The 18,375-nt window shown below is 43.8% G+C and overlaps 1 protein-coding gene across 1 annotated transcript in view; it reads right to left on the bottom strand.

The window, feature by feature from the left end:
- LOC138520061 (acidic mammalian chitinase-like) overlaps positions 1-16,133 on the bottom strand; it is a 38,355-nt gene extending 22,222 nt beyond the window's left edge. The window contains exons 1-3 of the mRNA XM_069632589.1: positions 16,084-16,133; positions 14,612-14,641; positions 1,032-1,233 (exon numbers count right to left, since the gene is read on the bottom strand). Coding sequence (XP_069488690.1) covers positions 1,032-1,233; positions 14,612-14,641; positions 16,084-16,108 — 257 coding nt within the window. The 5' untranslated portion in view covers positions 16,109-16,133. The remainder of the gene's footprint in view (positions 1-1,031; positions 1,234-14,611; positions 14,642-16,083) is intronic.
- Between the last annotated feature and the right edge of the window lie 2,242 nt (positions 16,134-18,375).

Below are 18,375 nucleotides of genomic sequence, written 5' to 3'. Positions count from 1 at the left end.
TGATACGATGCACATGACACACTAATGATAGCGAGTAGCTCAGCATTACACACTAATGATATGATGCACATGACCATGCATAACGAGTAGCTCAGCATGACACATTAATGATACGATGCACATGACCATGCATAGCGAGTAGCTCAGCATGACACACTAATGATACGATGCACATGACCATGCACAGCGAGTAGCTCAGCATGACACACTAATGTTACGATGCACATGACCATGCACAGCGAGTAGCTCAGCATGGCACACTAATGATACGATGCACATGACCATGCACAGCGAGTAGCTCAGCATCGCACACTAATGATACGATGCACATGACCATGCACAGCGAGTAGCTCAGCATGGCACACTAATGATACGATGCACATGACCATGCACAGCGAGTAGCTCAGCATGGCACACTAATGATACGATGCACATGACCATGCACAGCGAGTTGCTCAGCATGACACACTAATGATACGATGCACATGACCATGCACAGCGAGTAGCTCAGCATGGCACACTAATGATACGATGCACATGACCATGCACAGCGAGTAGCTCAGCATGACACACTAATGATACGATGCACATGACCATGCACAGCGAGTAGCTCAGCATGACACACTAATGATACGATGCACATGACCATGCACAGCGAGTAGCTCAGCATGACACACTAATGATACGATGCACATGACCATGCACAACGAGTAGCTCAGCATCACACACTAATGACACGATGCACATGACCATGCACAGCGAGTAGCTCAGCATGACACACTAATGATACGATGCACATGACCATGCACAGCGAGTAGCTCAGCATGACACACTAATGATACGATGCACATGACCATGCACAGCGAGTAGCTCAGCATGACACACTAATGATACGATGCACATGACCATGCACAGCGAGTAGCTCAGCATGACACACTAATGATACGATGCACATGACCATGCATAGCGAGTAGCTCAGCATGACACACTAATGATACGATGCACATGACTATGCATAGCGAGCAGCTCACTCCTTCTTCAGGGCTTTGACTTGCTGGTACAGCTCTGCGTCGTTGACCTCATAGGGCGCAATCTGGTGGTTCTCCATGCTGGCGAAGGCATAGATGATGTGTGTGCACAGGTGCGGGTCCACGTCTGCAGGCCAGTACTCCGCTGGCCCAGGCCGGTACTGGGACCAGTTGGTGAAGTAACAGACCAGCCTATAGGCAGAGCCTGGAGAGAGAGAACCAAGAACAGGTGTGACTGGTCGCCGAGGATGCCACCAGGAGCTTTCTACAAGTGCAGCAGGGGAAAGGGTGGGCGAGGGAAGGTGAAGGAGAAAAGAGTAAGAGGACGGGGACCTTTCACAGCGAGTGAACATGTAACAGTGCATGTAACAATGCATGTAAAAGTTGTAAACGACACAACGTGTTCTCCCAGTCGCCGCGTTAATGAGGCACCCTAGGGCTTGGCCCAGGGTGGATAGGTTTAAAACTCTCAACTGAAATAATTTAAAGGCTAAACTACCAGTACTAGCATCCAAAGACTAATAGAATTGCCTGAGGGGCACTTGAGAGAACCAGGACTGGAAAAAGCTACACACAGTGCACATGGAACAACTTGAAAAAACACAAGACTGCATAAGCTACTCAAATATGACACGGGTGAACTTCAAAACCAGGACTGGATAAGCCACTCACGGCCGACATGGAACAACTTGAAAAAACACAAGACTGCATAAGCTACTCAAATATGATACGGGTGAACTTCAAACCAGGACTGGATAGGCCACTCACGGCCGACATGGAACAACTTGAAAAAACACAAGACTGCATAAGCTACCCAAATATGACACGGGTGAACTTCAAAACCAGGACTGGATAAGCCACTCACGGCCGACATGGAACAACTTGAAAAAACACAAGACTGCATAAGCTACTCAAATATGACACGGGTGAACTTCAAAACCAGGACTGGATAAGCCACTCACGGCCGACATGGAAACACTTGAAAAAACACAAGACTGCATAAGCTACTCAAATATGACACGGGTGAACTTCAAAACCAGGACTGGATAAGCCACTCACGGCCAACATGGGACAACTTGAAATAACACAAGACTGCATAAGCTACTCACATATGACACTGGTGTACTTCAAAACCAGGACTGGAAAAGCTACCCATAGCCGACATGGGACAACTTGAAATAAGACAAGACTTCATAAGCTACTCACATATGGCATGGGTGAACTTCAAAACCAGGACTGGATAAGCTACCCACGGCCGACATTGGACAACTTGAAATAACACAAGACTGCATAAGATACTATAATATGACACGGGTGAACTTCAAAACACAAGACTGCATAAGCTGCTGACATATGACACTGGTAAACTTCAAAACCAGGACTGGATAAGCTACCCATGGCCGACATGGGAAAACTTGAAATATTACAAGACTGCATAAGCTACTCACATATGACATGGGTGAACTTCAAATCCAGGACTGGACAAGCTACCCACGGCCGACATGGGACAACTTGAAATAACACAAGACTGCATAAGCTATTCACATATGACACGGGTGAACTTCAAATCCAGGACTGGATAAGCTACCCACGGCCGACATGGGACAACTTGAAATAAGACAAGACCACCTTAGCTACTCACATATGACACATGTGAACTTCAAAACCAGAACTGGATAAACCACTCACGGCCAACATGGCACAACTTGAAATAACACAAGACTGCATAAGCTACTCACATGTGACACTGGTGAACTTCAAAACCAGGACTGAAAAAGCTACCCATAGCCACATGGGACAACTTGAAATAAGACAAGACTGCATAAGCTACTCACATATGACATGAGTGAACTTCTAATCCAGGACTGGATAAACTACACACTGCCGACATGGCAAAACTTGAAATAATACAAGACTACATAAGCTACTCACATATGGCATGGGTGAACTTCAAAACCAGGACTGGATAAACTACACACAGTGGATATAGGACAACTTGAAATAAGACAAGACTGCATAAACTACTCACATATGACACAGGTGAATTTCAAAACCAGAACTGGATATGCTACCCACGGCTGACATGGGACAACGTGAAATAACACAAGAATGCATAAGCTACTCAATTATGACACGGGTGAACTTCAAGTCCAGGACTGGATAAGCTACCCACGGCCGACTTGGGACAACGTGAAATAACACAAGACTTCATAAGCTACTCAGATATGGCATGGGTGAACTTCAAAACCAGGACTGGATAAACTACACACAGTGGACATAGGACAACTTGAAATAAGACAAGACTGCATAAGCTACTCAAATATGACACGGGTGAACTTCAAAACCAGGACTGGTTAAGCCACTCACGGCCGACATGGAACAACTTGAAAAAACACAAGACTGCATAAGCTACTCAAATATGATACGGGTGAACTTCAAAACCAGGACTGGATAAGCCACTCACAGCCGACATGGAACAACTTGAAAAAACACACGACTGCATAAGCTACTCAAATATGACACGGGTGAACTTCAAAACCAGGACTGGATAAGCCACTCACGGCCGACATGGAACAACTTGAAAAAACACAAGACTGCATAAGCTACTCAAATATGACACGGGTGAACTTCAAAACCAGGACTGGATAAGCCACTCACGGCCGACATGGAACAACTTGAAAAAACACAAGACTGCATAAGCTACTCAAATATGACACGGGTGAACTTCAAAACCAGGACTGGATAAGCCACTCACGGCCGACATGGGACAACTTGAAATAACACAAGACTGCATAAGCTACTCACATATGACACTGGTGTACTTCAAAACCAGGACTGGAAGAGCTACCCATAGCCGACATGGGACAACTTGAAATAAGACAAGACTTCATAAGCTACTCACATATGGCATGGGTGAACTTCAAAACCAGGACTGGATAAGCTACCCACGGCCGACATGGGACAACTTGAAATAACACAAGACTGCATAAGATACTATAATATGACACAGGTGAACTTCAAAACACAAGACTGCATAAGCTGCTGACATATGACACTGGTAAACTTCAAAACCAGGACTGGATAAACTACCCATGGCCGACATGGGAAAACTTGAAATAATACAAGACTGCATAAGCTACTCACATATGACATGGGTGAACTTCAAATCCAGGACTGGACAAGCTACCCACGGCCGACATGGGACAACTTGAAATAACACAAGACTGCATAAGCTATTCACACATGACACGGGTGAACTTCAAATCCAGGACTGGATAAGCTACCCACGGCCGACATGGGACAACTTGAAATAAGACAAGACCACATAAGCTACTCACATATGACACATGTGAACTTCAAAACCAGAACTGGATAAACCACTCACGGCCAACATGGCACAACTTGAAATAACACAAGACTGCATAAGCTACTCACATGTGACACTGGTGAACTTCAAAACCAGGACTGAAAAAGCTACCCATAGCCACATGGGACAACTTGAAATAAGACAAGACTGCATAAGCTACTCACATATGACATGAGTGAACTTCAAATCCAGGACTGGATAAACTACACACTGCCGACATGGCAAAACTTGAAATAATACAAGACTACATAAGCTACTCACATATGGCATGGGTGAACTTCAAAACCAGGACTGGATAAACTACACACAGTGGATATAGGACAACCTGAAATAAGACAAGACTGCATAAACTACTCACATATGACACAGGTGAATTTCAAAACCAGGACTGGATATGCTACCCATGGCTGACATGGGACAACGTGAAATAACACAAGACTGCATAAGCTACTCAATTATGACACGGGTGAACTTCAAGTCCAGGACTGGATAAGCTACCCACGGCCGACATGGGACAACGTGAAATAACACAAGACTTCATAAGCTACTCAGATATGGCATGGGTGAACTTCAAAACCAGGACTGGATAAACTACACACAGTGGACATAGGACAACTTGAAATAAGACAAGACTGCATAAGCTACTCACATATGACACAGGTGAATTTCAAAACCAGGACTGGATATGCTACCCACGGCTGACATGGGACAACGTGAAATAACACAAGACTGCATAAGCTACTCAATTATGACACGGGTGAACTTCAAATCCAGGACTGGATAAGCTACCCACGGCCGACATGGGACAACATGAAATAAGACAAGACTGCATAAGCTACTCACATATGACACGGGTGAACTTCAAATCCAAGACTGGATAAGCTACACACTGCCGACATTGGACAACGTAAAATAACACAAGACAGCATAAGCTACTCACATATGACATGTGTGAACTTCAAAACCAGGACTGGATAAGCCACTCACGGCCGACATGGGACAACTTGAAATAACACAAGACTGCATAAGCTACTCACATATGACACGGGTGAACTTCAAAACCAGGACTGGATAAGCTACCCACGGCCGACATCGGACAACTTGAAATAACACAAGACTGCATAAGCTACTCACATATGACACGGGTGAACTTCAAAACCAGGACTGGATAAGCTACCCATGGCCGACATGGGACAACTTGAAATTAGACAGGACTGCATAAGCTACTCACATATGACATGGGTGAACTTCAAATCCAGGACTTAATAAGCTACCCACGGCTGACATGGCACAACAAGAAATAATAAAAGCCTACATAAGCTACCCACATATGACATGGGTGAACTTCAAAACCAGGACTGGATAAGCCACTCACGACCAACATGGCACAACTTGAAATAATACAAGACCGCATAAGTTACTCACATATTACATGAGTGAACTTCAAAACCAGGACTGGATAAGCGACCTGCGGCCGACATGAGACAGCTTGAAATAAAACAAGACTGCATAAGCTACTCACATATGACTTTGGTGAACTTCAAAACCAGGACTGGATAAACTACACACAGTGGACATGAGACAACTTTAAATAAGACGAGACTGCATAAGCTACTCACATATGACACGGGTGAACTTCAAAACCAGGACTGGATAAGCCACCCACAGCCAACATGGGATAACTTGAAATAACACAAGACGGCATAAGCTACTCACATATGACACTGGTGTACTTCAAAACCAGGACTGGAAAAGCTACCCATAGCCGACATGGGACAACTTGAAATAAGACAAGACTGCATAAGCTACTCACATATGACACGGGTGAACTTCAAATCCAGGAGTGGATAAACTACAGACAGCCGACATGGGACAACTTGCAATATCACAAGACTGCATAAGCTACTCACATATGACACGGGTGAACTTCAAAACCAGGACTGGATAAGCCACCCACAGCCAACATGGGATAACTTGAAATAACACAAGACTGCATAAGCTACTCACATATGACAGAGGTGAATTTTAAAACCAGGACTGGATATGCTACCCACGGCTGACATGGGACAACGTGAAATAACACAAGACTGCATAAGCTACTCAATTATGACACGGGTGAATTTCTAATCTAAGACTGGATAAGCTACCCACGGCCGACATGGGACAACGTGACATAACACAAGACTGCATAAGCTACTCACATATGACACGGGTGAACTTCAAATCCAGGACTGGATAAGCTACACACTGCCGACATTGGACAACGTAAAAATACACAAGACAGCATAAGCTACTCACATATGACACGGGTGAACTTTAAATCCAGGACTCGATAAGCTACATGCGGCCGACAAGGGACAACTTGCAATATCACAAGACTGCATAAGCTACTCAAATATGACACGGGTGAACTTCAAATCCAGTACTGGATAAGCTACCCACGGCCGACATGGGACAACTTGAAATAACACAAGACTGCATAAGATACTATAATATGACATAGGTGAACTTCAAAACACAAGACTGCATAAGCTGCTGACATATGACACTGGTGAACTTCAAAACCAGGACTGGATAAGCTACCCATGGCCGACATGGGAAAACTTGAAATAATACAAGACTGCATAAGCTACTCACATATGACATGGGTGAACTTCAAATCCAGGACTGGACAAGCTACCCATGGCCGACATGGGACAACTTGAAATAACACAAGACTGCATAAGCTACTCACATATGACACATGTGAACTTCAAAACCAGGACTGGATAAGCCACTTACGACCGGCATGGCACAACTTGAATTAACGCAAGACTGCATTAGCTACTCACATATGACACGGTGAAATTCAAAACCAGGACTGGATCAGCTACCTACGGTCGACCTGGGACAACTTGAAATAACACAAGACATAAGCTACTCACATATGACATGGGTGAACTTCAAAACCAGGACTGGATAAGCTACATGCAGCCGACATGGGACAACTTGCAATATCACAAGACTGCATAAGCTACTCACATATGACACGGGTGAACTTCAAAACCAGGACTGGAAAAGCTACACACGGCCGACATGGAACAACTTGAAAAAACACAAGACTGCATAAGCTACTCACATATGGCACAGGTGAACTTCAAAACCAGGACTGGATAAGCTACTCACGGCCGACATGGGACAACTTGAAATCACACAAGACTGCATAAGCTAATCAAAGTGACACGGGTGAACTTCAAATCCAGGACTGGATAAGCTACCCACGGCCGACAAGGGAAAACATGAAATAACAGAAGACAGCATAAGCTACTCACCTATGACACGGGTGAACTTCAAATCCAGGACTGGATAAGCTACACACGGCCGACATGGCACAACTTCAAATAACACAAGACTGCATAAGATACTCACATATGACACTGGTGAACGCCAAAACCAGGACTTGATAAGCTACCCATGGCCGACATACAACAACTTAAAATGAGACAAGACTGCATAAGCTACTCACATATGACATGGGTGAACTTCAAATCCAGGACTGGATAAGCTACCTTCGGTCCACATGGGACAACTTGAAATAAGACAAGACTGCATAAGCTACTCACATATGACACAGGTGAACTTCAAAACCAGGACTGGATAAGCCACTCACGGCCAACATGGCACAACTTGAAATTACACAAGACTGCATAAGCTACTCACATATGACACGGCTGAACTTCAAAACCAGGACTGGATAAGCTACCTACGGTCGACATCGGACAACTTGAAATAACACAAGACTGCATAAGCTACTCACATGTGACACTGGTGAACTTCAAAACCAGGACTGAAAAAGCTACCCATAGCCGACATGGGACAACTTGAAATAAGACAAGACTGCATAAGCTACTCACATATGACATGAGTGAACTTCAAATCCAGGACTGGATAAGCTACACACTGCCGACATGGCAAAACTTGAAATAATACAAGACTACATAAGCTACTCACATATGGCATGGGTGAACTTCAAAACCAGGACTGGATAAACTACACACAGTGGATATAGGACAACTTGAAATAAGACAAGACTGCATAAACTACTCACATATGACACAGGTGAATTTCAAAACCAGGACTGGATATGCTACCCACGGCTGACATGGGACAACGTGAAATAACACAAGAATGCATAAACTACTCAATTATGACACGGGTGAACTTCAAGTCCAGGACTGGATAAGCTACCGACGGCCGACATGGGACAACGTGAAATAACACAAGACTGCATAAGCTACTCACATATGACATGGGTGAACTTCAAAACACAAGGCTGCATAAGCTACTCACAAATGACACTTGTGAACTTCAAAACCAGGACTGGATAAGCTACCCATGGCCGACATGGGACAACTTGAAAGAAGACAAGACTGCATAAGCTACTCACATATGACATGGGTGAACTTCAAATCCAGGACTGGATAAGCTACCCACGGCCGACATGGGAGAACTTGAAATAAACCAATACTGCATAAGCTACTCACATATGACACGAGTGAACTTCAAATCCAGGACTGGATAAGCTACCCACGGCCGACATGGGACAACTTGAAATAAGACAAGACTGCATAAACTACTCAAATATGACACAGGTGAACTTCAAAACCAGGACTGGATAAGCCACTCACGGCCGACATGGCACAACTTGAAATAATACAAGACTGCATAAACTACTCACATATGACACGAGTGAACTTCAAAACCAGGACTGGATAAGCTACCCACGGCCGACATGGGACAACTTGAAATAAGACAAGACTGCATAAGCTACTCACATATGACATGGGTGAACTTCAAATCCAGGACTGGATAAGCTACTAACGGCCGACATGGGAGAACTTGAAATAACACAAGACTGCATAAGCTACTCACATATGACCCAGGTGAACTTCAAAACCAGGACTGGATAAGCTACCCACGGCCGACATGGCACAACTTGAAATAACACAAGACTGTATAAGCTACTGACATATGACACAGGTGAACTTCAAAACACAAGACTGCATAAGCTACTCACATATGACACAGAAGAATTTCAAAACCAGGAGTGGATAAGCCACTCACGACCGACATGGCACAACTTGAATTAACACAAGACTGCATTAGCTACTCACATATGACACGGTGAACTTCAAAACCAGGACTGGATCAGCTACCTACGGTCGATATGGGACAACTTGAAATAACACAAGACTACATAAGATACTCACATATGACATGGGTGAACTTCAAAACCAGGACTGGATAAGCTACATGCGGCCGAGATGGGACAACTTGAAATCACACAAGACTGCATAAGCTGCTCAAAGTGACACGGTTGAACTTCAAATCCAGGACTGGATAAGCTACCCACGGCCGACAAGGGAAAACATGAAATAACAGAAGACAGCATAAGCTACTCACCTATGACACAGGTGAACTTCAAATCGAGGACTGGATAAGCTACACACGGCTGACATGGCACAACTTCAAATAACACAAGACTGCATAAGCTACTCACATATGACACAGGTGAACTTCAAAACCAGGACTGGATAAGCCACTTACGACCGGCATGGCACAACTTGAATTAACGCAAGACTGCATTAGCTACTCACATATGACACGGTGAAATTCAAAACCAGGACTGGATCAGCTACCTACGGTCGACATGGGACAACTTGAAATAACACAAGACATAAGCTACTCACATATGACATGGGTGAACTTCAAAACCAGGACTGGATAAGCTACATGCAGCCGACATGGGACAACTTGCAATATCACAAGACTGCATAAGCTACTCACATATGACACGGGTGAACTTCAAAACCAGGACTGGAAAAGCTACACATGGCCGACATGGAACAACTTGAAAAAACACAAGACTGCATAAGCTACTCACATATGGCACGGGTGAACTTCAAAACCAGGACTGGATAAGCTACTCACGGCCGACATGGGACAACTTGAAATCACACAAGAATGCATAAGCTAATCAAAGTGACACGGGTGAACTTCAAATCCAGGACTGGATAAGCTACCCACGGCCGACAAGGGAAAACATGAAATAACAGAAGACAGCATAAGCTACTCACCTATGACACGGGTGAACTTCAAATCCAGGACTGGATAAGCTACACACGGCCGACATGGCACAACTTCAAATAACACAAGACTGCATAAGATACTCACATATGACACTGGTGAACGCCAAAACCAGGACTTGATAAGCTACCCATGGCCGACATACAACAACTTAAAATGAGACAAGACTGCATAAGCTACCCACATATGACATGGGTGAACTTCAAATCCAGGACTGGATAAGCTACCTTCGGTCCACATGGGACAACTTGAAATAAGACAAGACTGCATAAGCTACTCACATATGACACAGGTGAACTTCAAAACCAGGACTGGATAAGCTACCTACGGTCGACATCGGACAACTTGAAATAACACAAGACTACATAAGCTACTCACATACGACATGGGTGAACTTCAAAACCAGGACTGGATAAGCTACATGTGGCGACATGGGACAACTTGCAATATCACAAGACTGCATAAGCTACTCACATATGACACGGTTGAACTTCAAAACCAGGACTAGATAAGCTACACACGGCCGACATGGCACAACTTGAAATAACACAAGACTGCATAAGCTACTCACATATGACACAGGTGAACTTCAAAACCAGGACTGGATAAGCTACCCACGGCCAACATGGGACAACTTGCAATATCACAAGACTGCATAAGCTACTCATATATGACACAGGTGAACTTCAAAACCAGGACTGGATAAGCTACATGTGGCGACATGGGACAACTTGCAATATCACAAGACTGCATAAGCTACTCACATATGACACAGGTGAACTTCAAAACCAGGACTAGATAAGCTACCCACGGCCAACATGGGACAACTTGCAATATCACAAGACTGCATAAGCTACTCGCATATGACACGGGTGAACTTCAAAACCAGGACTGGATAACCTACCTATGGTCGACATGGGACAACTTGAATAACACAAGACTGCATAAGCTACTCACATATGACACGGGTGAACTTCAAAACCAGGACTGGATAAGCTACATACAGCCAACATGGCACAACTTGAAATAACACAAGACTGCATAAGCTACTCACATATGACAGAGGTGAACTTCAAAACTAGGACTGGATAAGCTACCCACGGCCAACATGGGACAACTTGCAATATCACAAGACTGCATAAGTTACTCACATATGATACGGGTGAACGTCAAAACCAGGACTGGATAAGCTACCCACGGCCAACATGGGACAACTTGCAATATCACAAGACTGCATAAGCTACTCACATACGACATGGGTGAACTTCAAAACCAGGACTGGATAAGCTACATGTGGCGACATGGGACAACTTGCAATATCACAAGACTGCATAAACTACTCACATATGACACTGGTGAACTTCAAAACCAGGACTGGATAAGCTACACACGGCCAACATGGCACAACTTGAAATAACACAAGACTGCATAAGCTACTCACATATGACACAGGTGAACCTCAAAACCATGACTGGATAAGCTACTCACGGCTGACATGGGACAACTTGAAATCACACAAGACTGCATATGCTACTCACATATGACACAGGTGAACTTCAAAACCAGGACTGGATAAGCTACCCACGGCCGACATGGGACAACTTGAAATAACTGAAGACTGCATAAGCTACTCAGATATGACACGGGTGAACTTCAAAACCAGGACTGGATAAGCTACCCACGGCCAACATGGGACAACTTGCAATATCACAAGACTGCATAAGCTACTCACATACGACATGGGTGAACTTCAAAACCAGGACTGGATAAGCTACATGTGGCGACATGGGACAACTTGCAATATCACAAGACTGCATAAGCTACTCACATATGACACTGGTGAACTTCAAAACCAGGACTGGATAAGCTACACACGGCCAACATGGCACAACTTGAAATAACACAAGACTGCATAAGCTACTCACATATGACACAGGTGAACCTCAAAACCAGGACTGGATAAGCTACTCACGGCTGACATGGGACAACTTGAAATCACACAAGACTGCATATGCTACTCACTGATGACACAAGTGAACTTCAAATCCAGGACTGGATAAGCTACCCACGACCGACATGGCACAACTTGAAATAACACAAGACAGCATAAGCTACTCAAATATGACACAGGTGAACTTCAAAACCAGGATGAAATAAGCTACCCACGGCCGACATGGGACAACTTGAAATAACTCAAGACTGCATAAGCTACTCAGAAATGACACGGGTGAACTTCAAAACCAGGACTGGATAAGCTTCCCACGGCCAACATGGGACAACTTGAAATAACACAAGACAGCATAAGCTACTCACATATGACACAGGTGAACTTCAAAACCAGGACTGGATAAGCTACCCACGGCCGACATGGGACAACTTGAAATAACTGAAGACTGCATAAGCTACTCAGATATGACACGGGTGAACTTCAAAACCAGGACTGGATAAGCTACCCACGGCCAACATGGGACAACTTGCAATATCACAAGACTGCATAAGCTACTCACATACGACATGGGTGAACTTCAAAACCAGGACTGGATAAGCTACATGTGGCGACATGGGACAACTTGCAATATCACAAGACTGCATAAGCTACTCACATATGACACTGGTGAACTTCAAAACCAGGACTGGATAAGCTACACACGGCCAACATGGCACAACTTGAAATAACACAAGACTGCATAAGCTACTCACATATGACACAGGTGAACCTCAAAACCAGGACTGGATAAGCTACTCACGGCTGACATGGGACAACTTGAAATCACACAAGACTGCATATGCTACTCACTGATGACACAAGTGAACTTCAAATCCAGGACTGGATAAGCTACCCACGACCGACATGGCACAACTTGAAATAACACAAGACAGCATAAGCTACTCAAATATGACACAGGTGAACTTCAAAACCAGGACTGGATAAGCTACCCACGGCCGACATGGGACAACTTGAAATAACTCAAGACTGCATAAGCTACTCAGATATGACACGGGTGAACTTCAAAACCAGGACTGGATAAGCTTCCCACGGCCAACATGGGACAACTTGAAATAACACAAGACAGCATAAGCTACTCACATATGACACAGGTGAACTTCAAAACCAGGACTGGATAAGCTACCCACGGCCGACATGGGACAACTTGAAATAACTGAAGACTGCATAAGCTACTCAGATATGATACGGGGGAACTTCAAAACCAGGACTGGATAAGCTACCCACGGCCAACATGGGACAACTTGAAATAACACAAGACAGCATAAGCTACTCACATATGACACAGGTGAATTTCAAAACCAGGACTGGATAAGCTACCCATGTCCGCCATGGGACAACTTGAAATAACACAAGACAGCATAAGCTACTCACATATAACACGGGTGAACTTCAAAATTAGGACTGGATACTGGATAAGCTACCCATGGCCGACATGGCACAACTTGAAATAATAAAAAATTGCATAAGCTACTCACATATGACACAGGTGAATTTCAAAACCAGGACTGGATAAGCTACCTGCAGCCGACATGAGACGACTTTAAATAACACAAACAGCATAAGCTACTCACATATGACACGGGTGAACTTCAAAACCTGGACTGGATAAGCTACACACTGCCAACATGGGAAAACTTGCAATATCACAAAACTGCATAAGCTACTCACATATGACACAGGTGAATTTCAAAACCAGGACTGGATAAGCTACCTGCAACCGACATGAGACGACTTTAAATAACAAAAACAGCATAAGCTACTCACATATGACACGGGTGAACTTCAAAACCAGGACTGGATAAGCTAACCACTGCTGACTTGTGACAACTTGAACAAAACGGGCCTAGATAAACTACTCCCACTTGACACGGGGCAACTTAAAAACTGAGGCAAGACAAATGACAGAGGTAGCAGTCAACAGTAAACACACAAGTGTTGGCACACCATACTTTCAAGCATAAAGGAGATTTTATTTGCTTATTTGCCTTTGATGAATAGTAGTGATTCCCAGCTTAATGGGGACCAGAGATTAGAAAACAGGGTACACACACTATAACAAGCAAACAGAAATTATCTCCTTACCCATCTGCAGCTGCAGCAAAAGGGCCAAACCTGGAAAAAAAGAACAAGGCATTATGTAAAGAAAATGCAATTGTCAATTGAATAAATCAAGTATTAAAAAAACTTCTTAGCTTTTCCGAGACTTGGAAGTCTGCTCTGTGGCCGCAAAGCTTTCCTAAATCTCGTGTATATCTAGGCGGCAGATTTGACCACCCCCCACCTCTGAGTTCTTCCATTACACAGTTGTATCTCTGCTACCCATTGGGAAGGCGACATAAGCGATATGCACATTTCTAAAGCAAGTAAGTGGAGAACTGGATGCTGTGTTTATGACAGTATCAAGATGATTTCAGAGGAAACGGCTGAGGAGTAAGTGGTCAAGATATGGAACTGGCAGAAGGGCTCAGGAGTAAGAGATCACAATGTAAGTCAGGAGGAAGAGGCTCACAAGTGAGAGGTCTAGATGTGCCACTGGAGGGAAAGGCTCAGGAGTTGGAGGAGATGAAGGCCACAATGTGTGAGTCTCTAGGGAGCAGCTTTAGTTGTGTAATTTGGATTGAAAGGCATGTGCAGACTTGATCTAAGCAACTCGGTTATTTGTGATGTTGAAGATGACTCTTTGACTTGGTGATGGATTTGTATCTGTGATATGAGTAGACCATCTTCTCATCGTGAGGATCAAGGAGAAGAAATCCAGCGGGAGACTCATTGGTTTTGCCTCTGTTGGTCTCAGTCCTCTGATGCGACCAGAAGGTGCCCCCGCACCTGCCCACTAATCACGAGAAAGGATTGCATTTACCCAAGATATCTGGTGATCCCCATACATGTCTCCTGAAGACTAAGAGGTCTCAATGGGAGGATCGATCCACTGCAGTGCTGAGATGAGCGGCATCGCTGAATTACTGCAGCAAGCAATGGGCCGTCTTCCTTTAACGGGACCATCAAGTGCACTGAAGCAAGAAGGCAATTGTACACCTGCCTTCCTCTTACCCAACTGCCCCGCTAACCCAAGCATCCACAGCCTACTTCTGAGAGAGCCGGGGATCACTTTGTCTTCACTACTGACGCAGTCATTGGTCTCTCTTCCACCACCGGCCTCAGTAGAGCCTAATGTGCAGGGACATTGCTCGCAGAGGCAACTGCCCAGGAAACTGGAGACTACTAACTCATGTATTAAGTTTGCAACGGTCCCCAGATTGAAAATGTTTAAACAGCAAATGCACATGTTCTCCCTTTAATCCCTCTGCGGTACAACGTTGTTACATCAAAAGTCTTTTTTTGAGATGGGTTTTTTACCTGAAATTGTTTTTGAAAAAAAACTCAATGAAAAGTATATGGGGTAGTGGGTAAGGTTATATAAGGGGTAGGGGGTAGGGAATAATGTTAACTTACTATATCCTGGACGTCATGCAAGTTTTGGATTTCACTTTCCCATAGAGGATCTACATCTGCTGAAGATATCCCCAGCACGGCACGGGTCTTACGGTACTCACCGACACATAGCAGCATCTTCGCCATCGTTCTCGTCCAGGCTCAGGCTCCGCGCAGCCCTCAAGGGCAGCTCACCTTTTATACAAGTGTCGTGGGTGGCATATCAGGGTGGGAATCATGCACCTGGGGACTGGACTCAGTGCTGCCAGCCAAGTCACACAGACTCAAGACTAAGGAAAACAGAACAGCAGCAAAAACAAGTACATCAGTCCAATGTCAGACAAGAAAGGTTAACTCCATCCAAGCCAACTCCCATCAAAGACGTCAATTAGGTTGTTAGTGAGGCAATCGTTTGTGACCATATACGGGAGATTCTGAAGACATGGGGAGTGGAGTGAGGCAAAGTGTCTGGTGTAACCCACATCCCGAGTGAGTCACCAAGGGCGTGGGATCCACTCTCCACATCTCCTTATTTGAGGGTAATAACCAGAACTCGCTATGACACTACATAACACCTCATCTTCTGCATTGCATCTGTCAAGTGTGGAATATTCTAAATGTGTGAGATTATCGGGGGTCCAAAGAGTAAGTGTAGATAAAGAAATGAACGGCAAGTTGCACGCTGATGCAGAGTATGTATTCTGCACTCTCCACATGCTGGACATGGGAGGATGGGGTCTATGTACCTTACCAGGGTGTCAACTAGAAACAGAGCTTGCTGAGGTCCTGTTGAAGAGTAGAAATCTAGATAAGCAAGTTGTTCCAGTAGGGAGAAACACCTAAACCATCACTTGGTTCACATGGGCTAGCACTAAAGGGCAGGTGAAGACCTTGTATGCTACCATCATCATATACTTAAAAATAAAAGGCCAGATGTATGTTTGTCCGAAGCCGTCCTGCCTTCTTCACCTGTTATCCCCACTAGAGGGAGCTTTTGCCTTACATATACAACAATAAAACTTCAAGTTCATCTTCCAGGAGAACAAAATGTGTATTTCAAGAATTATACATTTAGCTGCAGAAAAGGCCCAAGATAGGGATACCACTTTAACAGCATACTTCAATTTGCATACCCTAAGAAAATATATACATTAAAAAAACATATAAACAGAAATTAATTTAAGCACTATTTCTCTAACAAAATAAAGAACTTTTTTTTAATGTACGTATGTATTACATAACTATTCATTGTAATATTTCTTGGTATCTATTAATATATCAATAATGTTCTTCATGTGTGTTTTAAACTTTATTTGACTTCAATTTACTTTATTTTTTGATCTCATGTCTACTTCAAATAATGCTGCACATGAATTGTATTACTCTGATATCCCTCAACATTATATATTTGAGTCCAAAACCCATAAGTGGAAGCCAAGATAATGAGAAGCAGAAATAAGTGGCCGTATGTACTATGTTGTACTTTCAACAGATTCTGTGAGATTTTGTTTAAGTTTACTACTCTGTGCTGTAGCACTTTGAAGTGCCCTCTATGCGCTAGATGGAATTACCAATAAACCTCTTAGACCAAATGATATGATATGATAGGATATGATACAGTATTTATAACGCGCCTATACACGAGTGTTTCATGGAGCGACACAAGTGTTTCAAGGTGCGACCAGACAGACCCAAGGAAGATGGTAAATACTGCTTTAATCTCAATGAAAGAACGCAGGGAGTTGTACAGCTATCAAAATAGATGCATGCATATTCATACTTCCTCTTGTGTAAACAGAGTTTATATACTTTTTCATACATCATCTATGACCTCATCCTACGTGGCATTCTGCAAAACCTACTACCGAGAGGGATTGGATTAGTAGAACATGTCTACCTATAGAATCTTATAAGTGTTAATATTGGCTGCCCCTTGTCTGTGGGACACACCCTGAGCTACTTCTGCATACATAGTATGCTGATTATAGCAGAGAACATGGCAGCCGATTGGTAACTACAACATTGTATGTGAAAGTTTTTGGTAGGCCTTATGATTGGTTGGCAACCCCATCCAACCTTGTACTTTCAGCTTGTTCAGCAGCAGGTGAGTAGAAACGAAACCTAGGTGCTCGAAATACGTCTATTCATTTCTTGTTTTCCCAATTAATCCATCATATGTCATCGACCTGATCCTTAGCCAAGGCCTTCTGTTTATAGTTGACCTCGTAGTCTGCTCACTGTTCTGGAACATTGAGGGAGTATGAACAGACCACTATCTCCATCTGGGCTTTTAATGAATAGGCCTTGTTTTTTTACTTCTGAGTCACGTGTTAGGAGACCACAATTTTGTCCATTTCAGCCTCTTATTTAGGACTATTTGATTTTATTAAATAGGGTGTCATTACCCTTTGTGA

The sequence above is a fragment of the Ambystoma mexicanum genome, chromosome 13 (assembly GCF_040938575.1).
Source record: "Ambystoma mexicanum isolate Mex_15411 chromosome 13, UKY_AmexF1_1, whole genome shotgun sequence".
NCBI classification, from domain to species: Eukaryota; Metazoa; Chordata; class Amphibia; order Caudata; family Ambystomatidae; genus Ambystoma; species Ambystoma mexicanum.
The sequence above is the reverse complement of the archived record's forward strand: the minus strand, read 5'-3'. Positions and strand labels throughout refer to the sequence as shown.